The 27,480-nt window shown below is 40.4% G+C and overlaps 1 protein-coding gene across 1 annotated transcript in view; it reads left to right on the top strand.

Annotated features, from left to right (window-relative positions):
* The first annotated feature begins 1,875 nt into the window (after positions 1 to 1,875).
* Positions 1,876 to 27,480, top strand: part of NR3C1 (nuclear receptor subfamily 3 group C member 1) — a 77,488-nt gene continuing 51,883 nt past the window's right edge. Inside the window, exons 1-2 of the mRNA XM_042447515.1 lie at positions 1,876 to 2,406; positions 5,238 to 6,415. Coding sequence (XP_042303449.1) covers positions 5,241 to 6,415 — 1,175 coding nt within the window. The 5' untranslated portion in view covers positions 1,876 to 2,406; positions 5,238 to 5,240. The remainder of the gene's footprint in view (positions 2,407 to 5,237; positions 6,416 to 27,480) is intronic.

Below are 27,480 nucleotides of genomic sequence, written 5' to 3'. Positions count from 1 at the left end.
AATCAAGACTAATTCCTGGACTCAGAATTTGTTGGTTTTAAGTATATGCCTTTTGCATGTAGCTTCAGCTGGGTGTGTGTGTGTGTGTGTGTGTGTCACAGTTAAATTTTGAATAACTAAACTTACACAACCCTTAAATCTTCCCATCCACTCTATACTTGTATACTTCTGCAGGAACCATATAATTTGTGGATACTAAGGGCTTGGGAAAGAGATATGGTGCAGTGTAGAATAACATGCATAGAGCCCTTCAGCTGCATGAGTTCTGTGGCTGTGGCATCACTACAGCATTGCAAGGGATGCACACCACACCGAGTGACATCCCAAAGAGGAGTGGCACCCAGTGGGGTGGTACACCTGGCACAGTTGCTAGGCAAGCAAGAAAGGGCATCACACCCCATTCTTGCTTGCCCAGCAGCCACAGCAATCCCTTGTATTTGGGAGCCAGACCAGAGTCCAGATGGACTTCCGGGAGATTGGCACTGGCTCCTCCAGTGGTGGTGGCTGTTGTGGGGGACAGTGTCTTCCATTTGTGCTTTGACATGATTGCCCTCCCACATCAGGTGACACCAACATCTCTATGTCACTGCTCTGGCTTCCTGTCTGTATACATAGGTGATGTAGCTAAAATTGTTACAGAACAGCCTGTAGTCACTGCAGTCATGTGAAATGGCATAAAGTGGCCTCGAAGGACTACATAAAATGCGCTCCCAGTAGATGTACAGTGTAGTTTGTGTAGGGATAAAGGGAGGGGGATTGAAGCCCTCTCCCCATGTGCTTGCCCTGGCAAGCAGAAGTAACATCTGTAGCATTGTAGAAACTGCTGAATATGTTCTAGACATCCAAGTCCAGAGCTACTATTAAAGTCTATTATCCATGGTCCAGAAATTGAGCATAGTTTTCATGGGTCTTCCTCCCCACTGAGCTCCATTTTAAGAATTTGGTCTGGGTTCTGCAGCTTTCCTTTAACTAAAAGTTGCTTCTTGTTTGTTATGATATTATCTTTTGAGGAACTGGATGTTAAAACTCTTCTTGTTAACTGTGGCCAAGTTGACTTGAGACTTACTGCGACCCCAGCAATGAGAGGCCTGCAAGTCTCCTGTCATGGGGGACCAGACATCCTCCTTTCCCCGGACATGTCCTCTATTTCAACCTTCTGTCCAGGAAGAATTCCAAAATGTTCTCTCTCCATTTGGAGCGTGACTAAGAGGCATGGGTTTATATTTATGAGTGTGTTCAAAAAGGGGGGGGGGGGTGAGAAGCAGGGTGGCCAGGCGTCCTCCTTTTCCAGGACACGTCCTACACTCCGGGAGGAGCTCCAAACCGTCCTCCATTACGAGCAGGACTAAGAAGCAGGGGTTTATATTTATATATAGGAGTCGTTTTAGCTGTCGTTTGGTCATGTGTCCTCCATTTTTTCTCCCCTGAAGGGCCTCCATTTCGGGGTGCCTCGTCCTCCTTTGAGGTGAGGAAGAAGAGTATATTCTCGGGGCGAGGAGAGGAGGAGGAGAGGCACCCCCTCAGGAGGGGAGGAAGAAGGAGAGCGTGGCGGAAGGGAGGGGTGGGGAAGAAGGGGGACATGGAGGGAGGGAGAGAGAGAGAGAGAGGAGAAGGAGGCCCTTGTTTGGGGCTGCAGTTGCCGCTCTCAGTCAACAGGTTGCACCCTCCTCCTCCTCCTCCTTCCTAGGCTGCCCCGCAATGCGCGTGCGCGCTCGCTCGCTCGTCCTCGTCCCTCTCGCCGCGCGCGCTGGCCGTCCCTCTCCTCAGTCGCCTGGGCTGTCAGTTGTGGAGAGGCGCGCATGCGCACCACGGAGGGGCGTGCTTCCCTGGCGGTGCGCGTGGCTGCTCGCTCGCGCTCTCTCTCTCTCTCTGTGTTGAAGGGAGGAGGAGGAGGAGGAGAGAGAGAGAGGGCGCGCGCGAAGGAGGCGGGGGCAGCCTCGGTCGTCGTCCGCCGTCGTCCATTTTGTGGCTGTGGGGGGAAAGCCTTGGTAGAGAGCTGGGCGCAGACGGAGCGGCTGGAGAGAAGGGGGTGGGAGGGGAGGAAGGGAGAAGGGGGACGCCGGGTGCGAGGAGGAGTCCAGGGGGGAGAGAGGGAGCGTGTGACTGGAATTAATCGAGGTGCTTGAGAGAGAGAGTGTGTTTGGGGCCGAAGGGCAAGTGAAGGGTCTCTGGCACTCAGTGGGAAGGGAAGGGAAGGGAAGGAGGGGCGGCTGCCTGCTTCCCCCTCTCCCTGCTCCGCAGAGGGGCGTCTGCCTCCACCTCCGCCCCCCGGGCCCTCCTCTCCCAGCCCCGAGAGAGAGCCTCCTTCCCTCCCCGCCCCAGTTGTTTATCCGCCGCCGCCGCCGCCGAAGGGTCCGCCATGGAAGTGGGCGGCTAAAGGAGCCCCAGCGCCCCTCTGCAGACACGGTAAGCCAGGCAGGCAGGCAGGGAAGGGCGCCTTCCTCTGGGCCCCACCGACCCAGGGGCTGCCACTTGGGGGATCCGGAGGGAGGGAGGGAGGGAGGGAGGGAGGTGCGTGGCGTCTCCGTCCTCCTCGTCGCCGTCTTTCCTCTCCCCCCGTAGAGGTCACCCTCCCTCCCTCCCTCCATTTCCAGCCATGTCTGCCTCCCCTCCCTCTCCTCCTCCTCCTCCGCTCAGGCCAGGAGCTTTCTGAGCCAGTGGCGATGAGGCCACAGCAGGGCCCTCGTCCTCGTCCACGTTAAATTTGGAGAGGCCAGAAGAGGGGTGTGTCTCTCTCTCTCTCTCTGTAGCCTCAGATATTTCCACCAGAGATACAGATAGATAGATAGGTGTCTGTGTTTGTGTGCTTCCTTTGAAGTAGCCTGAGATATTTTCACAAGGGCTGTGTGTGTCTCTCCCTGGGATTCCTTTAAAGGAGCCTCAGAGATATCTTCTCCAGGGCTGTACGTAGACAGACAGACAAATAGACACAGAGATGTCTGTGTATTTAAAGTTGACTCAAATATTTCCGTCTTTGTGTGTATGTGTGTGTATATATATACACACACACACACACACATGCCCTTGTGTGTGTGTGCGTGTGTTTTCGCGTGGGGGGGGGGGAGGAAAGAAGCAGGAGGGGGGGAGGCATTCCTTCTTCTCTCCTTTCACCACCATCTTTGGCTCGCCTTCATCCTCCAAGATGAAACAAGTCTCTTCTCCAAGAAAGAAAGAAAGAAAGAAAGAAAGAAAGGGCTTTTACTTATTTGTTATCTGTTACCATTTTTAAGGGCGCGCCACACTTTAACCTTGGGAACTCCAGGCACTTTTGCTTCTCCTTCTTCAAGATGGGGATCCCACTGGAGAAGAGGAGAAGGTCCAAAGTCATCCGTCGCCCCCGCCCTCCCTTCCCAAAATGGTGGAAATAGTTTGGGGGCTACTTTAAAGGGGGAGGGGAGAGAATAAAAATAGCTCTCTCTCTCTCTCTCTCTCTCTCTCTCTCTCTCTCTATATATATATATATATATATATATATATATTCTCCCCCTTGGCCAACTTTGTAAAAGTTGGTTGGCTTTTGGATTGGAAACAGACAAGCAGTTGAATATTGAATTTGAGGTGGGGCTCCCCCCCCCTTTTCCCCTCCTCCTTTTTGGAGGCAAAACGGGCTGGTGCTATTTTGCCAAAGTGGGCGTGCCAAGCAAAATGCTCAACAGGTCCTGACACATTTTCCTCTTCCCCCTCCCTCTCTTTTTTCCCCTTCTTTTTCCTACTCAGATCTGCTTTGTGAAAAGGAGGAGAATTTCAGCTCCAAAGAAAAGAAAAGCAAAGCTGGTGCCTGGGGTTCTTTCCTCCTCCTCTTCCCCCTTCTCCTTCCCCCTGTCATGTGATAGATTCCCCCCCTTGGCCTAGTCTGTCATTTAATGGCTTTTGTGTCTGTGTGCGCAAGAAAGAAACTTGTCAAGTGTGGTGGCTCCAGTCCCCCCTCCCTCTTTTGCTTCAGAAAATATGCACTTCAAAAAACACGCACAGGCCAGGCGCCACAGCCCCAGAGATATGTTAACTGTCTCTTGAAACTTTTAAGGAGAGGATATTCCAGAACTGACCCTGCCTGGTGCCCTTTTCTTTAAGTGAAGGAAGAGACGGCCAGGAAAGCTTCTCTGCAGCTTCTTACATTCTGGCAGAAATTACATAGCTTCTTAAAGGAGGGGGGGGGGGAGATTAAAAGAAAAGAATAAAAGGAACTAACCCGGATTAAAGGTTATTGTGTTAGGTTGTCACTTTCCCTATCTGCTTCTCAGGCTTTTTGATACCTGGTTGCGCTTACCCATATTGGAAATGCCCTTTAATGCAGAAGCGTTAGCACTTTGAATACAATGTGTGTGGCAGCTTTCTCTTTTTCACACAAAAGGGTACAATATGTGATTTTTAGGGTTAATTTTTTAAAATGAAGTTACTTCTGTCAACCTCATTTCTAGCAATTGTAAGTTTTAGGTGCCAAATAATAGCCACTCTGTAATTTATAAGGCATTTAGAGAGCAAATTCTCTGTCTGTTTGAGTGTTTCTCACTTGTTTTCCAAGAAATATCTTTCCTTGCTGCATCCTGTAGTTGTTATTTAAAACTGGCTATGGTTTTGATCACAAACAGAATAACATACAGTACTTGCTTAGTAGATGAAACCTCAGTTTTAATATATGGATACTAGCACTATGTTTTTTACACAGCCCTCAGAAAGCATGATAGTGGTAGAGGGAAAAGAGAGTAAGAGCTTTTGGGTGAGTGAGCAGAAACGGCTGCTAATACCATCTCGTGTTGGCATTTTTCGTAGTAGAAGTTGGCTCATAATGAAAAACTGAGTGAGTGGGTGTTCGCATTGTGATCAGTAGCATTCTCTCAGATGTTGTTGTTGCATGGATCTTAAAATCTTGAGTGAACTTTTGAAAATAATATTTAGCAGTTATGGGCAGGGGGAACTGAAGCCTGTATTAAACTCTCTAGACATTTTGATTTAGCTTAAACTGTAGCTTTCAAAACTGTCATTGTCACTGTGGTGACAAACATGGCTCAGACGTAGTAGTTTTCTTAATTATTAATGATGCTAGGTCAGATATGATCTTATAAAATTAAAAATTGGAAGAAAAAGTACAGCTCGGATTGCTGAGCAAACGCTGGAAAAATGTTAGGTTTATAGTCATCTCTTATGTTCAGACCTTTGTATTTGTAGAACTTTTGATTTAATTATTATGTGCCAATAGTGAATCTTTCTTTCTTTCTTTCTTTATAACCTCTGTTAAGACAATGGAACCCAAAGAGTCACTGAAGTCCTCAGGAGGGAAGGAAGCAGGAAAAAGTGCCCACTTCCGTGACAAAGGAGGTATTGTGCTAGACTTCAATCCATCCTTGAGGGGTGGTGCTACTGTCAAGACTCCTGCATCTACATCTCCCCTGACTGTCTCTTCTGAGCCTGACTCCATGCAACAACCTGTTCTGTGCGACTTGTCAAAGGGATTAGGAAGCAATGTGCCGCAGCCCGATCTCTCTAAAGCAGTGTCACTATCAATGGGATTGTATATGGGTGAAACAGATTCAAAAGTGATGGGAAACGAACTCGGATTTCCTCAGAAGGGCCAAATAAGTCTCTCTTCTGGAGATACAGACTTTAGGCTCCTTGAAGAAAGCATTGCAAGCTTGAATAAGTCCTCTAGCCTGGCAGAAGGCTCAAAAGGTGCTGCATCAACTGATGCATCCTTAGATTCAGAATTCCCAGGCATGGCTAGTCGTGATCTTACTTTAAATCAAGGGGCTTTAGCACAAAGCCAGGTTGGCACAAATGGTGGCAACTTGAAGCTGTTTTCTGAAGACCAAAGCACCTTTGATATTTTGCAGGATTTTGATTTGCCACCAGTGTCACCAGGAAAGGAAGCAAATGGGAGTCCTTGGAGAATAGACCCTGTACTGGATGAAAGTAGTTTGCTTTCACCTCTCGGCGGAGATGAGGGTTATCTCCTGGAAGGAAATGAAATGGAGGACTGCAAACCTCCCATTTTACCAGACACTAAGCCTAAAATCAATGAGAGCGGGGATCTTTTGACCAGTTCTGCAATGCAGATGCCACAAGTGAAAACTGAGAAGGAAGATTTTATTGAACTGTGCACCCCTGGTGTAATAAAGCAGGAAAAAATTGGCACAATCTATTGTCAAGCTAATTTCTCTGGGTCAAATATGCTAGGAAATAAAACATCTGCAATTTCTGTTCATGGTGTCAGCACTTCAGGAGGACAGATCTATCACTATGACTTGAACACAGCATCCGTAACTCAACAACAGGATCAGAAACCAGTTTTCAATGCCATTCCATCTCATCCTGCTGGTTCAGAAAATTGGAATAGGTGCCAGGGATCCGGGGATGATCTGACATCAATGGGGGTTTTGAATTTTTCTGGCAGATCTGTCTTCTCCAATGGGTATTCAAGGTAAGAGATGTTTAATTTTTTTAAGTCATACAAGATGGATAATACAGTAATGTTCATGTTGCCTCTTCCTTTAGTTCAGGCAGATTACTAATTGCTTATGCTTTGCATGCATATGTTAATGCATTTGCAGCAGAGAAATGTATTTGATGAAAGGACAGACTGTCAACGGTAAAGGGCAATTTATCATAGTTTAAACATTTATGTGTGTAGGAAAGAAATAAAATTGGAACATTAAACAGACACAGGTATTGTGGTTAAGTAGTTCATGCTAATTTTTAACCAAAGACAGAAAATCCTTTTGGAAAAAATAACAACAGTAATAGGTGAATTAGTCTACAATTGTTGCTTAAACAAGGAGCATGCAGTATGTGCAGTTTGATGGACTCCCATGATGTCAAGCATTTAGAACTCGGGTTTAATGGTTATGTTTCCTTTTAAGTATTAATTGGAGCTGCCTTGAGTCCCAGTTTTGGGAGAAAGAAGGGATACAAATATAATAATAACAACAGCATGTGACATTCGTATTATATTTTTCTTAGCAAAAAATACAAAGGTGATATTTAAATTTTAATCTAGAATTTGGCTAGAAAATTAAGAAGTGAATAATAAGACAATGTTTTCTTTAGAGAGGAGGTAATTCTAAATATTGAAAATATTTGACTTAGAAGTTGAATAATATTTTTATTATCTAGCAAAAGATATTTAAATAAATTTCTTCATAATCTAGACATATAAAATATGATACCATCAACAAGTAATTTTCCGGTTTCTATTCCATGTTCTTGTTGTATCAGATGAAATTTTAATTTGATGCTTTTATTTTGTTTCTAATGACTTAGAACACAGACTTATATGATTTTATATAATAAATCCCATAATAAATCAGCAGAACACATTAATTTTAATGCTTGTTTCTGTAGGATTGCATCATTAATTCCTCCAACACCTCACACAACATGTTGGAATTTAGTTATCTATATATCATTTACATGTTCTACTTTAAACTTGATTTCTTTTGCATACTTACTTAACTGGATTATGTAAATAAGGAGTTTTCTTCAGATGCAATCTGGGATGTGAGGTAAAATATTTATCTGTAATCCTTGCGCACGTGCATGCGCACACACACACATATAATGATTTCCAAAGAGCTCTTGTTTCATTCTTTCTCTTACCTGGGTGAGCAGACATGGACAGTGTGAGTCAGAAGACTAAAAAAATAACAGCAAATGGGTCTCGCACGCCAACCACCTGTTCCCAGTTCCTATGTCCTCTTTCAGTCGGGCACATCCATTCGTCTGTACTGTGGTGTGGAAGGGAAAATGAAAGAAAAGATGTATTATTAAGCCTATACCAATTTCTTTGGGAACTCTGTATACCTCCATAGAGATATTGAAAATACGTTTTGCTTGATATTAAAAAGAGCCTATGTTTGTGACGTGTTTTTGAAACAGTTTTTCTAGTGAAATTAAAGTTCAGTAGATTGTACTTGCTGCTAGCTGCTTTCTATCACCATGGTGTTTTCTTGTGTAATTATTACAGTAAATGCTACTGGAAGAACTTAAGGGAGAAATAGTTAAATTAATATAGTTTTGAATAATACAGTATTCCTAACTTATTTTGATAAGATATTGGGGGGGCAGAGATGAGCCAACATAGTGTGATTTGAGTGTTAGTCTTCCACTCTGGAAATCAGAGTTTGATTCCCTTCTCTACCATGGAAACCCACACTCTGCCATGGAAAGTGACACACTCTCAGCCCCAGAAAACCCCGTGATAGAGTCGCCATATGTCAGAAACAACTTGAAGGCACAGGACAATAGTATTGTTAGACATACTTTGTGCGATTATGTTCTCATTTTAAAACTATATTAAATCTTTAAATCTATAATTCTACGATGAAGCTATACCCATTGGATTCTTAATACCTGGCATAGCTTGTCAGATGTATTTGTTTATGGAATGCTAAAAATGGTAACTTCTTCTCTTTCTTTCTTTCTTTACATTATTTCCCCTTCATTTATTTCCTACTTTACTGAACAGGTGAATTAAAGGTCGTTTTTATTTTGGATTTTTTCCCCAAGTTTATATTTATAGTGAAGCAGAACTAGTACATACAAGGTGTTATTTCAGACAACATCCAGCCTTGCACAACTGAGTGTCAACTCATGCAGTGCACATTCCTTTTACTCTCCTCCCCCTGCAATCCCTTGTCTCCCAAATCTGTTCCCTGAGGGTCCTCTAATACTTCAGAGCAAGTTTGGGTGAGTATGCACAAGGGGCTCTGGTGGGAGGGGGAAATGTTTTCTCCCATTTTATTAGTGGATGGACACAACAGGACCATGAAGTCCTGTTACACTTGAAGGCTAATGCAGCTTTAATGAGTGTTTGTAAGTTAGACTGTACTTCCTCTGTCACTAACTTTACTGATTTTTAGTGTGTTTTTCTCAAAGAAAACATAATTGTGTAGCTCAAGTAAAAATGAACCAACTTATTATTATTATTATTATTATTATTATTATTATTAACCTTTATTTATAAAGCGCTGTAAATTTACATAGTGCTGTACATACAATCTTTTTAATTGGACGGATCCCTGCTCTCAGGCTTACAGTCTAAAAAGACATGACACAAAGGGAGTGGGGGTGGGGAGGGGGCATCTCATGTAATTACAATATTGGTTAAATTTTGGTTTCAAGGAAAACACTGAGGAATAGTAGGTGACCGTCTAATAACAAAAGATTGTGTCTGGTTTATCCTGAGAGAGCTGAAACCTGGGATAGTAAAAGTGTTTCTGGCTATTTTGTGTTGGTACTATTTTAATTAGTTATTTTATGTTGGTAATGGAAGAAAAGTTAATGGGTCCAGGATACAGAAAAGCCTGTTCTTTATACTATTGATGTTATAAGGAAATGATACTCATGTGTAGGGTTTTGGGTTGTTGTTTTTTTCACATTCAGTGGGTAGGTATAACATGTAGAAGAGTAAATAGTATGTACTGTACATTCAACAGAAATAGTTCTCACATCATAAGAAATTACAGTGTGGGAATTAGTTCAGACAGTTCACTAGTTTGAGATGCTAGTGAAATCTAGATTTGAAAAATGGGAAGAGTTTTGTTGGGGGGGGGTTGGGATTTTGGGTCAATAGAGTGTTTCTTGTTCAGAATCACAGGTTTGGTTCTGATCTTGAATTTCTTCCATTTGTTGGATTATGCATCTCTTACATATGATTTGGGTTATGTCCAGGATAGATTTTAGGGGAAAGATTATCAGATTAGTTTTGTTTCAGAGCAGCCTTTGAGTTTTGTGGGTGTATGCCTGCTCTTAAATAATTTGCCTGCCAATTGGCAATTTAACTTTCGATCAGTGTGTATCCCTGTATTGGAAAGGCAGATGGCCTACTTCTTTTACTTACTGGCTGGAGGAGCTTGTAATCCTTTCATAATTGGAATGTATAACACATATTTGCTCACATGGATGCACATTTGGCCTTTTGTTCACTTTTTCTAGAGGTTTATGCACAAGTGATTTCTCATTGGTGTATTTTCAGTTTATTATTTTCTGGGTCATAGTTTTTAAAAAGTTTTGGATTCACTTTCTTAGTGCATTTTTCTTTCTTGTTTTGATATTTGCATAATAAAAATAAATCAGGAAAAATCTTCAGAGCACTAACTTTTCCAGGCTGAGAACTTTTTCCTATGCAGACAGTTTTTAAATTTTATATTTTTGTACTGTGCTTACTTTCTTGGGTAATCCTGGTGAGGGCACAATATTCGTTTGAGAGGAGATAGTTAAGGCTTTCAGCTACATAGTTTTCATGTTGCCTCTACTATTCTTGATGACACCAGTGTCATTCTTGTGGGACTTCTAATTTAAGAAAGTAGTACTCTTTATATGGGTGAAAGATGAGAATCTGTTCCTTCAGTTGGTTATGAGTTGGATTTTGACTTTTTCTTTATAGTATCCTCCTCAATATACTCCACAAAACAAGCCCCCAACCAAAACAACTTTCTACATTGCTATACTACAGGTACTTCAAGCCTGTGGGTTCGAATAACAATGCTATAATGCCTTTCCACCTAACCCACCAACCCTCTCTATAGGTTACTTTAAAGTTCATCATCAAACAGAAACAAGTTTCCTTTGCTGAACAATCTAATGGGTTACATCTTACTATCACTGTTACAACTATATACAAATTACAACTATATACAAATTGAATATTCCTTATCCAAAATTCCCAAATCCAAACTGTTTGAGCTACAACAGAAGTAACATAGCATGTATCTTTACTTTTGCAAGGCTGGAGGGAGATGTCTCGCTCTAATTTCACAGATCCTCACTCCAGCCTCATTATGATTCTGTGATTATGTACAGTATATGCAATTACAGGTATTCCAAAATCCTAAAAAATTCCAAAATATGAAATACATCTGGTCCCAGGCATTTTGGATAAGGGATACTCAACCTGTATCCCTTTGTTTGTTTGGGGTTTTTGTTTTGTTTTTTAAATTATTTCCAAATCAGTTTGAACATTTATAAATGGCTATTTTTTTAGTTGTAAAATGACTGCCATGCAGTAGGCTAAGACCGTGTGTGTGTGTGTGTGTGTGTGTGTGTGTGTGTGTAGCTTTCTCTCCACCCTTCAGATTTCACTAGTGGTAAGATCTTTCTGCAGTTTATGTGCTACTGGACAGCTGCTATTGTGATCATATCCATTCATTTGGATCATACATATCATCTAAATCTGTTCAGTGGCTTGCTGGTGTTAGTTTATAAAGACATATTTTGTGTATTAAGCTTTAGAATGCTTCAGACAGTGTGACAAATTACAAACTTTATAATGTAAACAAAATATAAGTAGTTAATTAAAATTGATTCCCCCATAATGAAGGTCCATCAATATTATTGCATTACACTTGTAAATTAGCATGAGATAATATCACTCCTAAACCAACATTTTAGTTACTTTTATAATTGCAGTCTCACTAAATGGTGGAGAAATGTCACATGGTTCAAGTGCTGGCTCATGTTTTTTTGCTGGCATCAAAGCCTGTAGAGCATATGGGAGGTGTGTGTGTTTGGTGCTTGTGTTCAGTGTGTTTTGATCATTAGCTTGCAGCATTCAGCTGTTGTTGTTTTTTAAAGACTTAAAGTAGCTATTTAGTTGCTTTTGTGAAATGTGGGGACAAAGTGTTACTTTTCAGAAAATTATACACTTAGGAGTTTGTAATTATTTCTCACCACAGCCTTGGAACAATTACTGTATTGTGCCTATTGCTTTCCCAAAGTAACTTTCAAAGATCTATACAGTGGTACCCCGGGTTACGAATTTAATTCGTTCTGCGGCACCATTCGTAACCCGAAAACCTTCGCAAGCCGAAAAAGCCATAGGCGCTAGCGCAGGAAAGCCGCGATTTCGTGCGAAAAAGCGCCGAAAAGCACCAAAATTTTTTTCGTAACCCGAAATAACCTTCGTAACCCGGAACAGTTTTTTTCTATGGATTTTTTTCGTATCCCAGGAATTTCTTAAGGCGGTGCTTTCGTATCCCGGGGTACCACTGTACTTCATTCCAGAATTACTAGGACTAGTTGCAAGCTTTGTTACTCAGTAGTAGAAAATTTTGAATAATAACATAATTTTATGAATATGAAGATGTCATCATCATAAAACATTGTTCATTTCCGAGGAAGATTTTTAAAAACTGAAGACTCCTTTTCTTTAATACTACAGCAATAACATTGGTTTATGTTACATTTCAGCAGAGAAAGCTACTTCTCAGTTCCTAGAATAGTCATAATGTTATGTCTTCAGGTTTCTTTCTCGCAAAACTGAACTCTCTGTCTTAAGTGCCATCTTTGTTTACAGTAGTGTGGAGGTCACTCTAGAAGGGAGATAATTGCAGAAAGTATAAATGTAATGAAAACACGTGCATTTCCCTTGCTTTGTAACTGGCATATAGCCAGGTTGCAGGACTTATATAAAATGGAGTAGATTTTAAAAAAGAAATACCCTACCTTCCATCCTTATGGTCTGAAACAGTGGCCCGTTACAAACGGGCATAAAGTACGGACTGGGTCCATATTAGGATTGGAAAGGGGCGTCCCTTCTGGACGCCCCTAACCCTAATACGGACCGAGTCAGTACAAAATAAATACCAAAATAAATAAATAAATAAATAAAAATAAAATTTCAAAATGGCGGCGCCCATTCCACACGGGGGGCGCCATGTTTACATAGCGGATGCGCTGCGTCCACACGTTGCATGGCACATATGACGCTGCGAGTGCGCCATTGGCGTCTCGCAGCATCATATCCGCGCTGCAAAGAGAAGCACCATTTTGGCGTTTCTTATTTACATCGCGGAGGAGCCTCGCGGTTTGGACACTGGGGCTCCTCCGTTCTGCAAATGAAGGCGGAGGCAGACCGCCCCTTTTGGGCGGTCTGTAACGTGCCTGTGATTCCCAAATCTAGGCTCTCCAGTTGTTTTGGGCTTCAGCTCCTAGAATTCCTGCCAGTTGTCCAAGCTGGCTGGGTCTTCTGGCAGTTGAAGTCCAAAACACCTGGAGAACCGAAGTTTGGGAACTACTGGTCTAAAACAACCAGTTAAGCTTCAGTTAAATGAATTAATACAATTGTAAGTATATTTACTAGATAGCAATCCCAATAAATCTTGAGGTTTATTTCTAAGTAGAGCTATTTAAGTTTACTGTATAAGGGATTGAGGTTTATGTCAGCTTTCATTTCCATTTTAAGGCAGCCACCATTAATTATTCAAAATTCTGGATGACCTTATACAGTAAAATGCACTGTAGTAAAATGTCTGCTGTCTGCATAAACTTTAAATCGTTTTTAAAAAATAGCTTAAAATTCTTGCATGTGGTTCAAGTGTATGTCTCCCCATCTTATGAACAATTGATCTTGTGGAACAGAAGCTCTAGAGAAACAAAAATGGAAAATATGCAAGAATAGAAAATAATAGTCTTAATCATTAAAACTTAGTTTAATCCTCCTGTTTATTTGTTTTGAAAGGCCAGTCCTACTTCATAGCTGCTTCCTCTTGGCATCCCTATTTATACTGACATAAAAATCCTTGTAAACTTTAGGTAGTAGTTATGGACTTTAGACAGTGGAATATAATTTCAATCTGAAATCTAAATTCAAATACACTGGTACCCCGGGATACGAATGCGCCGCGTTACGAAATTTCCGGGTTACGAAAAAAATCCATTAAAAAAAACTGTTCCAGGTTACGAAGGTTATTTCGGGTTACGAAAAAATTTTTGGTGCTTTTCGGCGCTTTTTCGCACCAAATCGCGGCTTTCGCTATTAGCGCCTATGGGGCTTCGGCTTGCGAATGCTTTTCGGGTTACGAATGGCGCCGCGGAACGAATTAAATTCGTAACCCGGGGGAGCCCTGTATACCATGAAAATAAATGCTCAAGTCAACCTCCCTATCTTGTGTCTTCTGGAAACCAAGACCTGTTGGTTTCAGCCCACATGACCATTACATGTCCTCAAGGCAGAGGGCGGGAAGTAGTCTTATCATAGACTCAATGGGAAAATTTTCAATGTTTGTAAAACACATAAGGCTTCAACACTAGCTTGATACAGAATCAGATTGTCCCTTACTTTATAGTTATTCCTAATGATAGGCCACTTGCCCTAAAAAAATGTTACCTGTGTGAGTAGCCCACTAATAGGAACCATAGTCTTACACATTTGTGGTTCTAGCACTGCAATACCCTTTGAGTTTCTCTCCAGTCTTATAAGCAATATATCACTCTGCATTGGCCACTGATGGACTCTTGGTTGGATCTGCATATGGCAGATGCAGTTTATGCATAATAAAGATTCCTTTACTCATCACCACATTAAAAGAGCACACTACTAAGAGTGAAAGAAGAGGTCAGTTTGGTTGTTCGCAAGAACAGTCCTCAAAATATTTATGAATAGTTGTTAGATGGCTCTTGAGAAGTCTTTCTGATGAATACCAATCCTACATTTTGTTTCTTATTACCATTTAGAAAGAATTGCAGAGCATGACCAGAAGCATTCTGAAAACAGTATAATACCTGAATTTTATACAGTTGATTATCCCTAGACCAGAAATTGAAACCGATTTTGTAGAGCAACTGTACAGGACATAGGGACCCCGTGTTTAACTTTTGTATTAGAGCTGCACATTAGCAGTACTAATAAATTTGTCAACAGTCCTAAGAAAGAAAACAGGCAGTAGGTACACATGGAAACTGTGCCATTGTTTGACATAAGACATTACTTTGGGCCCAAACAGGCAGGCCAAAATAAAGCTGCTTCGGGTCACTTTGGAGATATGCTGTTTAAATGACACACACATTTTAAGATGCCAGAAGCTGCTCCAAAGCTGTGCTCTAGCACATCTTCTGGCCTCTTAGAATGCATGCATCATTTAAACAGCATACCTCCAAAGTGACCCAAAGCAGCTTTATTTTGGTCTGTCTGTTTGGGCCCTTTGTTTCCAGGTTTGAATCCTACTGATGTCAGCCACCTGAAAGTAATTTAGAAGCATCTGAAGGTTGTATGCCTGAGTGGTTCCTACTTAAGGACATACCAAACCAATTTGTTCTTCTGTGGTAGAGAGAGCAGTGATCCATCATTTGGAGATATGAAGAAATATTCATTTTAGCTGACAGAGCCAAGTACTTGTTAATTTTCATTTAGGGATTTTTATTAGTTTTCCATCTCTATTAAAGCAAACAGTTAAAATGATTCCAGAATATTAGGGAAATATTTTGAAATAAGCAAGCTGTTCTGTAGAAACAGCCTCCAATAACTTTGGGTTTGTTCTCAAGTCAAGTATCAGAATTCTGGTTCATCTTCTTTTTGACATCACCCTACTGATCTCTCCCTCCCCCCAGCTGAACAATAACAAAGTTACATTAGTAAAACTGAGGAGTGTTCTTTCATCCAAGCTTACATAGTTCAATTCTTTCTGATATTTTTGAAAAGAAGTTTGAATATGTTGTTTGCTTTGTACTAATTGCTTATTGAGAAGAAAATAGTTGTTTACATTATTTGCATAAGGCTGTGCTTGCTATGCAGGACTCTAGTCACTAGTAGAGGAAGGTGCTTGCTGTCCTTCAGAACTACAGTTGGCCCTCCACATTCACAGGGCTTAGGGGGAAAAGCCCCCTGCGAATGTGGAAAAAACATGAATAAACCATCACCACCCATGTGGCAGCCATTTCCAGGGCCGGAGGGGTTCAGGGGACTGAAGCGCTCCCTTCCTCTGCCTTTCCCATCCTGGAAATGCTGGGATAAAGCATTTACAGGATGGGAGGGGTGTTGGAGACTGGAGTGCTCCTTTCCTCTGCCCCTCCCATCCTGGAAATGCCTTAGAGCTTCCGGGTTTAACATTTGTGAATAACCAAAACCACAAATGTCGAGCCTGTTGATGGCCCACTGTAGTGTCTTTATGCAGTTGTTTGAGGTTTGGAAGACAAGGTGAAAAGGAGAAAATGGCTACATCAAACACACAGCTTGAAGTAAGAAAGATTTGCCTATTGTGTGGGTGAGTTTAAAACCGAACAAGTATAAGAAGCAAAATGTGAAAAAATACTGCAGAAAGATCCTTGCAGGAAGGAAGAAGAATATAGTAATATTGGGCACAATCCAGAAAAATTTAAACTGACTCCTCCTGAAGACAATTGTGTGGTATTGTTCTGTTTCATTTATTTCAGATTCCATTAGTTATGACTGTATTTTTCTGGATTATGCACATTGTTTCATTACTTAGGATTTTGAACCCTGTTCTGTTAGCAATTAAATTAGCAGTTAATTGCAGATGTATTTTCTTCCAACATGTCACCTGAACACTTGCCCATAGTGACGATAACTAGATTTCTTGTTCCTCCATCCCCATCCTGTTCATCTTTTCTGTCATAGCTTGAATTTAGTTTAAAAGTCTGAGGGCTATCATGCCACTAGCCTTAATAGGCTAGTCTTATAACCTTTTGGGATGAATGGCAAGGTGCATGTGCTTTCAGTAGATAATCCTTTACATTAATGAACAACATAAAATCTGACAAAACTAAACTTGCAGCACTCAAAAATTAGGCACATGGACCCTAAAATTGACATGCTCAAACTGCTTATTTAAAAGGTACCCCCTAATAGAAAAGGCCATTTGGCACCCAGAAGATATCAAGCCAGTGACATCAACTTGATGTAAGGATTCAAAAAGATATAGCCAGTCAGTATGTGTGTAGCACCTTATAGTATCTTGTAGCACCTTTGCGACTAACTGAAAGAAAAAAGTTGACAGCATGAGCTTTCTTAACCTGAAGTCTATTTCCTCAGATGCTTTTGGACCAAAAGCATCTGAAGGGAAGTAGACTTGACATCTACGAAATCTCATGCTGCCAACTTCTTGATGTAAGGCAGTGGTTCCCAAACCTTCCTAATGCCGTGACCCCTTAATACAGTTCCTCATGTCGTGGTGACCCAAACCCATTAAATTATTTTTGTTGCTACTTCATAACTGTAATGAAATAGGTGTTTTCCAGTGGTCTTACGCGACCTCCATGAGAGAGTCATTTGACCCCCAAAGGGGTCCCGACCCACAAGTTGGGAACCACTGATGTAAGGATATCAGGTTTGTTGACTTGTTTGGCTGGGAAAGTATTTAGCCTTATGACTAAGGGCCCGAACAAACAGGCCAAAATAAAGCTGTGTTGGGTCGCTTTGGAGGTATGCTGTTTAAATGACACATGCATCTTAAGATGCCAGAAGCTGCACCAAAGCATATTACTGGCTTAAACACTGACTGGCTTCAAACTTGCATGTATCTGTAGTATAAAATATATTTCACAACTATTGAGAGAGTCCAATTTTTTGTGTAGCTTTTAATTTTAATTAACATTGTAGACCATGTTTCCAGTAAGTTCATCCATTAAAGCCAAAAGATAAAAACAGATAATATAACAAAATAATACAATATCCATTAACTCACAGGGAGGGTAGATAACATGGCATAAGCTAAATATGCATATGACTCCCAAGACTCATAAGAAGTTAGGAAGCCATGTTTCATGCTAGCCAAAGTTAATGTGTCCTTACATATGGATCAATGAGATAAGATCCACTCTGCCTCCAAAAGGGTGGAACCTGTGTAAATAGATGCATGTGATACAAAACAGCTCTTCTAACCACAGCACCTGCTGTTCAAAAACAGTACTCAGCGGAAACATGGCTAGATTTCATTGTAATTCAGATGCTAAGAACAAATACTGTAGGTAAACCAGAGCCTTCCAAGACTTGAAAATGTTCCACTCACATCAGCTCAGATTTATCTGTATTCAGCTCAGAATTACTTGTATGACCACTGCCTCAAAACATTGTGTTGAATAAGAACAGAGATGATAGCTTCCAGATCCTTGGTCAGTAAAATGCAGAATTGGGTGTCCAAAGCAGACTGATAGCACATTGCTCAAATATACTGATTATGTCTGTCTCTTAGCATTCACAGGCCCGGTCCAGACGGGCGCAATAGGGCGCCCTTGTCACGTGCAAGAGGCGGCGCTTCTAGACGCCCCTCGCACGTGATGAGGGTGTCAAAATGGCAGCACCCTGTACAGATGGTCAACACCATCATTACTTGATGGACGCCTAGCGTCTGCACATTGTGGCGCCATTATAACGTCATGAATGCGCCATTGGCTCACTGCGGCATTGTAATCGCGCTGCAAGAAGAACCCGCTTTTTGTGGGTTCTTTTTGGTCTGCAGGGAATAAATAAATAAATAAATAAATAAATAAATAAAACTTTAATTTATATCCCACTTTTTGTTTCCACAATCAAAGCGGCGTACAACCTTTAAAAAAATACAATATATACAATTCCCCCCCCCCTTTAAAAGGGGATTAAACAATTCCATCCATTAAAATTACAGATAAAAATCTAAAAACAATACTACAATAATAAAATAACAGTGGGCAGAGTCTTAATTTGTATATGTATGTGGGGGGAGCATTACATAGCCGGGATCTATTCTGGGAAGGCATGCCGGAAGAGATCTGTCTTGATAGCTTTCTTGAAACTCTCAAGGTTGGCAATTTGATGGATCTCATCCGGCAGGCCAGTCCAGCAGGGAAGTCCCACAGTCTGGAGGCTGCGGCTTTCCCGCAGACCAAAGCTAGGCACCAGGAGATGGTCCTTTTTGGACGGTCTATCCTGCACCACACATAGATTTTAAATAGAGCTTTTTCTTCAGAGGTTTCTCCAAGTTCATGTCAGTCTTCATCTTTTCTTTAAAGCCTAAAGATTTCTCACTAGCAAAATGTCAATTTTGTTTATCAAATTGTTATTGTCCTATAAAGAGATATTGTTATGATGTAATGTGATTACACACTTCCATTATGGAAAACACTTTTGGGGATGAGTTCAAATCATATTTTTCTAATTCAATAATTTGATATTGCTTTTCATTCAAGTATTCAACATATTTTATTCCATCATTAAAATTAATTGATTTTATTTCTTACCTCTGTTAGTGAATAGCAGTGGCATAAGGGCAACATGATTTTTTCATTTGAGTTAAAATTTTAACAACTCTTTGGAATATAACAAAAAGTTATATAGCATTGGTATTCTACAAGAACCATGTTTTCTGCACATAAACATCCCTAAATGTGTCACTTCATTTTTTAAGCCTGTATTATGTCTTCAAGACTGTATATTAAAGACAATACTTGTATAGTATTTGAAGCTTTATTTAGAATTTTGCTCTTGCATTTGTTATTTTTAATTCAATATGGAAACAGCAATACTAAGGAGTATAGTTTATTGCATTCTTTGGCATTTATTTTCATAATAATAATCTCAGATGTCCAGTTTTTTCACTTTACCACCCAGTACCTTAATAGTATCATCTTTTTTCATTATGTGCCCTCTAGATATGACAGATTGAGAGGAAAATGGGAGAGAAATTATTGTGGTTCACGTTTTAATACAAACAAACCTAATTTGCACATCCTAGACCTCAGTATATGAAGCAAAATGCATTTATATTTCAACTTTCTCAAAATTTAAATACCACCTTCCATTAACATTGTAATTTGTCACACATTTAGGATGTGTTGCAAGCATATATGATGTGGAGAAGAGCTTGTTCACATTTGAGTTATTTCTCATCCATTTCATTTTTTTAAAAAAAACCATCAAGCTATACAGGTGACTGTTGAAGTTCATGTATTTCTAAATTTCCAAAGATTCTGTTCAATGGACAGTGATTTACTTAGCATCTTAGGCTGCTGCCACACTGCAGAAATAATGTTTGACACCACTTTAACTTCCATGGCTCAGTGTTGTGGAATTCTGGGATTTTTAGTTTGGTGGGACACCAGAACTCTCTGAGAGGGAGGACTAAATATCTCACAAAACTACAAATCGCTTCTCGGCATTTTGGCTAAAATCAAGTGTAGTGTGTAGTACAAATTCCAGAATTCCATGGCATTGAGTCATGGCAGTTAAGGTGGGATCAATCTGCTTTCTTTCTGAAGTGTGGCAGTAGCCTTAGAGGTCCGTGCAAGTTCAGTTTATAGTCATCTGAAGTAGTGTGCTTATTCAGCAGAGTTTCTAGGAAGAAAAATCCTAACTCATTTTAATTACTAATTTATTGCACACTGAAATCTTGGACATGTTTGTTTGTAGCTCCATTATTGGACAGCAGGTAAACAATTTATTGTGAATGGGATTTGTGCCCACTGGCATTCAGCTATTCTAGAACTTGTGACTGGGCTAGAAAAATGTCTTCATCCTCTTAAAAATGTCTAAAGTGGTTCCAAGAAAGTAACAATATTGCTTTAGTTTCTTTCCATGCATGCACTCTCAATTACAGTTAGATGTACAAAATGTATTGTAGTGCTGTGTGTGTGAGAGAGCTAATGCTATGAGAGAGAACTATATAATTGGTTGCTTTTAATTATTAATCTTATATTGTTCAGGTTTTTTTTAAAGATCTTCCAGTGAAGCTTACCTTGCTGTTTGTGCAAACATATCCCCCCTCCCATTTTAATGGCGTTAGAATAAAATCATCCAAGATCCTGTGTTGCAGACTGAGCAGGCTGTGGCCCTTCACATGTTACTGAACTCATGAACAGCTGCAATGTTGAAGGTTCTCCAGGTCTGCTATACTTTCAGTTGTAGCATGATAATATTTTTATTTTGTGCACTCACTGATTGATTATGGTTCAGTTGAGACAGTTCTTAAGTTGGGTTATCATAAACAGCTGCATTAAAAATCATCTGTAAAAATGGATACAGTTGAAAACAATGAATTTGGTAAATATTTGTTGAAACAAACTAATAAAATAGCTTTATGTCCATTTTTAGGTTGTGTTGTAATTAGGAGCACGTGTCTTTGTGTGCATAGCATAGATGAATGCCAGTTTTATTTCTTTGAAGATAAATTTAGACAATTACATGTCCATTGAATATAAGAAATGTTTTAATGATATAAGTTATTGCATATAGCAATGGTTCTCAATTTTTTACCTCTACATGTGAACCTCACCATCCTGTCCCCCCTAACATAGTATATGAATACCGTATGTACTCGACAATAAGTCAACCTAATGTATAAGTCGAGGGCAGGTTTTGGCGCCAGAATTATGGATTTTACCAGGACCCGTGGATAAGATGATGTTAAAATTTGGAGGCTCCTTTCATGTTTGTATGTGTGCATGCGCCAAGAGGAACACTAACTGAGGCTTTTTGCTTCAGCATTTCAGCCTTGGTTTCAGCCTTCACTCCCCAGACAGCGGTGGTGTGCGCAGGAGAGGGACTGTGTTTGCTGGTTTAACAACAGTCAATCACCCAGGACTCTTTCTGCTTGGCTCAAGAGAGAAAGAAACCGCTCTCCTGACCACATGGGGAAATCTGATGAAAGAGCTGCTATCGCATTATCTTACTGACCTGTAAATAAGTCAACCTGGGATTTGGGGGTCAGTTTTGGGGCATAATTTTTTTTTACTTATAGACGAGTATATATGGTAAAAATATTTTATTTGTTTATTGTACATATTTTCGTTCACACATTCATGCATATTCACATTTTAACATTTTATAAGGAACTATCTCTCCTCCTCTCTTCTCAGGGAGAGGTTCCAAGAACCCTCCTTACCTTTCTGTTCTCCTTCAGGAGGAAAGAAAATTGGAAGCAGAGCAGGAAGAGGAAAAATCAGGGTCTCAGTGTCTCACACGAACACACAGAGTTAGAGAACCACTGGCATATTGCAATCATGTTTGTATATTTTTGTGTTATGAATGAATAATTGAGTAATAATCCAGCATTAATACCATGGTTGTTGAACTGTGTTTGAATTTCTACCAGACATACAGATGCATGTATGAAGAGATAATTTTGTAGTGGTCTGTTCGGAGCATTTATAAACATCATACCAATCAAATTAGTATATTAGGAGCATTTCTGCATAATTGAGATTTCAGTGTATCATAGATGTAGCTGTAACCATGACATTATGGTAAACATTAACCAATATAATGTTTTGTGACAAACTACTTCCTATTCTAGAGACAGGCTTACACAGTTTCACTTATAATTGTAAGTGTGCCACTGTCTTCCTGGCAAGTGCAATCTCCCTGCCATCCTTGAATCTTCAGAGGTGGGACGGAATTGTCTTGGCTGCTGCAAAACAAAGAACCTGTGTTATCTTGGTCATACAAGGTGAAACTGAAAAGCCAGCATCCTGTTCTAGACCAAGAAAATGTTGGAGGATGGGGTAATGTTTCCTCAGCCATTGCTCAGCAGATGTACTATGTGCACCTTGTTTTAACATTGGCCAGGCTGGCAGAAGAACGTTGTTTTTGTCTGAGTGATAACATAAAAATAAACCTAAATACTAGTGCCACATGGTAAACTACTTATGCAAAAACTGTGATAAAAAGTATTGTTTCTTCATCTCAAAAGATGATTCACTAAGCTAAGGACAAGGACCCAAGTATTTGAAGTATTGCCTTCACAAAAGGCATTCCTCCAGTTGCCACTTCTGTTATGTCTGCATCTACACTACACCACCTAACCCACTTTGATGTGTTAGCCATGTACTGACTAGAAAAAGGGCTTTCTTTATTATAGTGATATGTATGTGGAATGCTCTTTGCAGGAAGATTGACTTTATATTTGTTAGAGGGAATGTAACTTATAAATATACGTATGTTTAAATCATTTAGTGTATTTTACTATTGGTTGTTGTGTACCATATATACTCAACTATAAGTCGAGAAATTTATGCCCCAAAATGGACTCCAAAATCAAGGATCGACTTATGGAAGGGTCAATAGGTTACTACTGCTGATAAGGTTAATAAAAAAAAGTGCCCACCTTTCTCTGTGGCCAAGTAAACAGCTCCCCGTTTGAGTCCTGGTGCCGGCAGCCTCTCCTCTCTCCGCTAGTGTGTGTGTGAGAGAGAGATCCTTCAGCCTTCCCTCGCAGCTGGAACTAAAAGGAGCTACTGAGGGAAGGGAGAGGGATGCAGAGAGAGGGAGCATGCCCAGGCTTGGGCCCCGTTTTGCAAGCCATGGGTCTGGAAATGCTGGGCTTAAAAGCAGGGAGAAAGCAATGCTGGTTGATGTCCTTCTTTTTTATTTTGCTAGCCAAGGTCTGGAAATGCTAGGGTTAAAAGCAAGGCTGGTTGATGTCCTTCTTTTTTTATTTTGCTAGCCATGGGTCTGGAAATGCTGGGCTTAAAGTCAGAGAGAAAGCAAGGCTGGTGCCCCCCCCCCTTTTTTTTTCTTTTTTCTTTTTTTTGCAAGCCATGAGCCTGGAAATGCTGATGCAAAGAAGTGTGTGTGTGTGTGTGTGTGTGTGTGTGTGTATGCACCCAGACTTGTTTCCCCATGCTGATACTGTGACCCTTGAGAGAGGTTCAAATAGGGAGATGTTGAGTGGGAAGTGGTGCTTTGTTTCCCCCTTTAGATCTTTTGTAACATGCCCTCGACTTATCCAAGGGTCATATCAAAATCCATGATTTTGGCCTCAAAAACTGCCCTCGACTTATTCATGAGTATATACGGTATATTCACATAATTTCTGCCTTATTGTGTACCTGTCATAGGCTTTTCCTGGCAAGATTTATTCAAAGGTGGCTTGTCATTGCTTTCCTCTGAGGCTTAGAAAATGAGACTTGCCCAAGCTTACCCAGTGGGTTTCCACAGATGACCATGGTTTTGAACCCTGTTCTTCCAGGATCCTTTTCCAGCATTCAAACAAGAACATTCAAACCATACTAGCCCATCATTTTGCTATATAACATTTCAAAATCTAAGCCTGCTTTTGGATCCAAGTAGGACTAGAGTTTACAAAAAACTACTTAAATGTACAACCATAAATTCTGGTCCACTGTTAATTCCTGTAAAAACATGCATTTAGCTACAGGCTTTATTAAGAGCTTACCAAAACAAGGAGATAAACCTGAGACCATGGTTCCCTTTGTTCTTTGGCTGCTAGCTTTATCGTTTATCAGTTTGACATTTTTTAAATGTTTCTGAGAACAAACATAAAATTAGTGGTAAAAAAAAGTTGCAATACGTTTGCATCTAGGTTGTTACTTCAAAGATTTTGCCTTATAGCAAAGTTTGATGTAAAACAGAAATAATGATACGTGCTTGTATGTTCTTTAGGGATTGTATGGGGTTTGAAACTAACAGAGGTAATGCTGTTTTACACCAGAATGAGAAATTCCTAACAGCTAAGCTCAAAGCTGAAAACTTAGATTATTCCTGCATGATCTTACATTTTGGTTTTTTGGTTTTTTAAATTGACTTCTAGGCTGTTTGCCTCAAAAATAGATTATGGGTTACTAAATGAATTATCAACAAATGTTTTGGATGTGACACCAGATTGCTCCAAAAAACGCTTTTCCCTGCATATTTTGGACTGAAAAGCAAGGGATTTTTTTAAATAGAGACAAGTTTAGCAATGCATTCATTTGTTAGTCTGTACCTCTGAATGCTAGGGTTTGTCCGTGCTAGTCTCATTAGAAAAATAACTAGAAGTTTACATCTGGGGTAGCCTTCGAAGTGTTAGGAAGACGACTTGCTCTCTCGATCCCTGTCCTACATGGCTGACAGCTCAAGGGGGTGCAGTTGTAACAAATTTGTTGCATCACATTATTAATTCATCCTTCAGGGATGGGCAGTTTCCATCTACTCTGAAGACGGCCATCGTAAAACCTTTGTTAAAAAAGCCCTCCCTTGACCTCCTAATTCGGAACAATTATCGGCCTGTCTCGCTGTTGCCATTTTTAGGGAAGGTGATCGAGAGGGCAGTTGCCTTTCAGCTTCAAGGGATCTTGGAGGAGACGGATTATCTAGACCCATTTCAAACCGGCTTTCGGGCGGGCTATGGAGTTGAGACTGCCATGGTCGCCTTAGTTGATGATCTCCGTCTGGGCATGAACAGGGGGAGCGTGTCCCTGTTAGTGCTCTTGGACATCTCAGCGGCCTTCGATACCATCGACCATGGTATCCTTCTGGGACGCCTGAGGGAGTTAGGTATCGGGGGCTCTGCTTTGCAGTGGTTCCGTTCTTACCTCTCGGGCAGATCCCAGATGGTGGAGCTGGGGGACTGTCGCTCCGATAGGAGGGCCCTGACATCTGGGGTCCCTCAGGGAGCGATTTTGTCCCCTATGCTATTTAACATTTACATGAAGCCACTGGGAGAGATCATCCGGAGACACGGGGTGCGGTGTTATCAGTACGCTGATGACACCCAATTAGTTTTCTCTGTGTCTCCGACTGATGTAGTAACTAAGGATGGCATCTCTCCTCTAAATGCCTGCTTGGAGTCGGTAATGGGCTGGATGAGGGAAAACAGACTCAGCCTGAATCCAGAGAAAACGGAAGTATTGGCTCTCCTGGCCCGGGTAAGGAAATTTTTCCACCTGTCCTAAATGTTATATAACAAAGTAGGTAAGGTAAAGGTATTCCCCGTTGACAAGGTTGTCAAGTCGTGTCTGACCATAGAGAGTGGTGCTTATCTCCGTTAATAAGCCGAGGAGCCAGCATTGTCAGAGACTACTCTGTGATCAAGTGGCCAGCATGATTGCACAGAACTCTGTTTACCTTTCCACCGAAGTGGTACCTATTTATCTACTTGCATTTGCATGCTTTCGAACTATTGGGTTGGCAGAAGCTGGGACTAATGATGGGAGCTTACCCCATCACGCAGTACCTGGCCTCAAACTGCCAACCTACCAAGCTTGCAATCAACAGTCTTAACTACTTGAACCAATGCATCCCTAGTATATTTTATATTTATCCCTTCTAACATGATTTATCCTGGAAACAACAGGCATGATAAACAAAACAGGCACACATGTACGCACACACACTTTGTTGGGGTCGGTAGGTAAGGTCTGCAGTGAAAAATACAATTACACAGATTTTTCACCCCACATCTTTAACTTCAGCATTGACTTTGTGCAAAGTAGTGTACACTCATTGAAAGGGAATTTGTGATTCACCTAGAGAGAATGTGTCAATTTTTTAAAAGACAAAAACAATCTATAAAACCTGTTAAAGACATTGAGATCACTATCTAGCAGTGTATTTGAGTATTGATTTATTGTACTTGATAAGTGCAATCAATTAAAATTCTTAATTAAAAATGTGTAGTATTTAATGTGATTAAAACTTTCAAATAATGGATTTAGTGTAAATTAGTATATCAAGATAGTGTGATGGATTCAAAAAGCTATATTGTGCATGCTTACATTTTCTGCATTCTGAGACCTTCATTCATTCCACATTGATCAAACTTACACATGCCGCCATTACTTCACAAAAGCCACTCCTTCAAAATCTGTGTCAAGTACACTAGAAGTAATGGGGGAGTTTTTTTGTTCAACCAAAAAACTATAGAAGGGGAGGAACTCACATGCATGCTGTTCTGATTTTAAGTTCTTAAATAATAAAAATTAGTTTGTAAGAATGTTTATTTTTGTAATTTGAAAAATTTCCAGCATATTCTTTGGTTCATGTGTGATTAGTTAAAAATAATAATAATAATAATAAATTTATTTATAGCCCGCCCAATCACTAGAAATCCAGGTGGGTTACAACAGTAAAAATACATTACAATAAAATACCAAATGGTCCCTTCCCAACCCTCTCCCCAATATTAAAACTAGAATTAAACAATCAGAGTTTAAAAACAATAAAATGCAATACAGCATTAGGTTAGAATTAAAAATAATTTGGTGGGCAGGGAGACATACATCAGAAAATTGAGATCATACAGTCGGCCCTTATACACAAATTTTTTATACACGGATTCATGCATCCACGTTTTGAAAATGTTCCAAAAGTATAAATTATATCAAACCTTGATTTTCCGTGTTTTATAAGGGACACCATTTTGCAATGTCATTATATTTAATGTGACTTGAGCATACACGGATTTTGTTATCCATGGGGGATCTTGGAACCAAACCCCAGCGTATAACAAGGGTCTACTGCATTCATGAACATACACAAGGAAGGAAGCTGGAGTTTATTGGCTATGTTGGGAAGGCCTGCTGGAAGAGATCCGTCTTAAGAGCCTTTTTGAAGTCTGTAAGAGTGGAGATATGGTGGCTCTCCTCCGACAGGTCGTTCCACAACTTCGGTGCAGCAATAGAGAAGGCCCTTTGAGTGACAGACGTTAGCCTAGCTTTTTTTGGCTGAAGTAAGTTCTTACTTGAGGACCTCAATGTGCGGGACGGACAGTAAGGAAGAAGGCGTTCTCTTAAGTCTTCTGAATAATAGTATTTATGAATTGTTTCTGTGAATTGACAATGAAATGGGTTTAAATTTTCATGTTCATGGGATGCAGCTGTATAAAATACTATGTTCAACAGTACAGTTTTTATATTTAATCTGTGAATTTTATGTTGCATTTGTCAGTTATGAGTACTCACTCAGATTAAAACACTTAAGAAAAAGAAAAAAATGAAGTGAGGCTTCTGTTTTCCTTCCCCTATTTAGCATTGTAGCTTGTTTTGGAATTAGACGAAGTAGCA

Source organism: Sceloporus undulatus, chromosome 2 (genome assembly GCF_019175285.1).
Source record: "Sceloporus undulatus isolate JIND9_A2432 ecotype Alabama chromosome 2, SceUnd_v1.1, whole genome shotgun sequence".
Taxonomy (NCBI): Eukaryota; Metazoa; Chordata; class Lepidosauria; order Squamata; family Phrynosomatidae; genus Sceloporus; species Sceloporus undulatus.
Note: the sequence above shows the minus strand (reverse complement) of the source record. Positions and strands in the feature narration are given on the sequence as shown.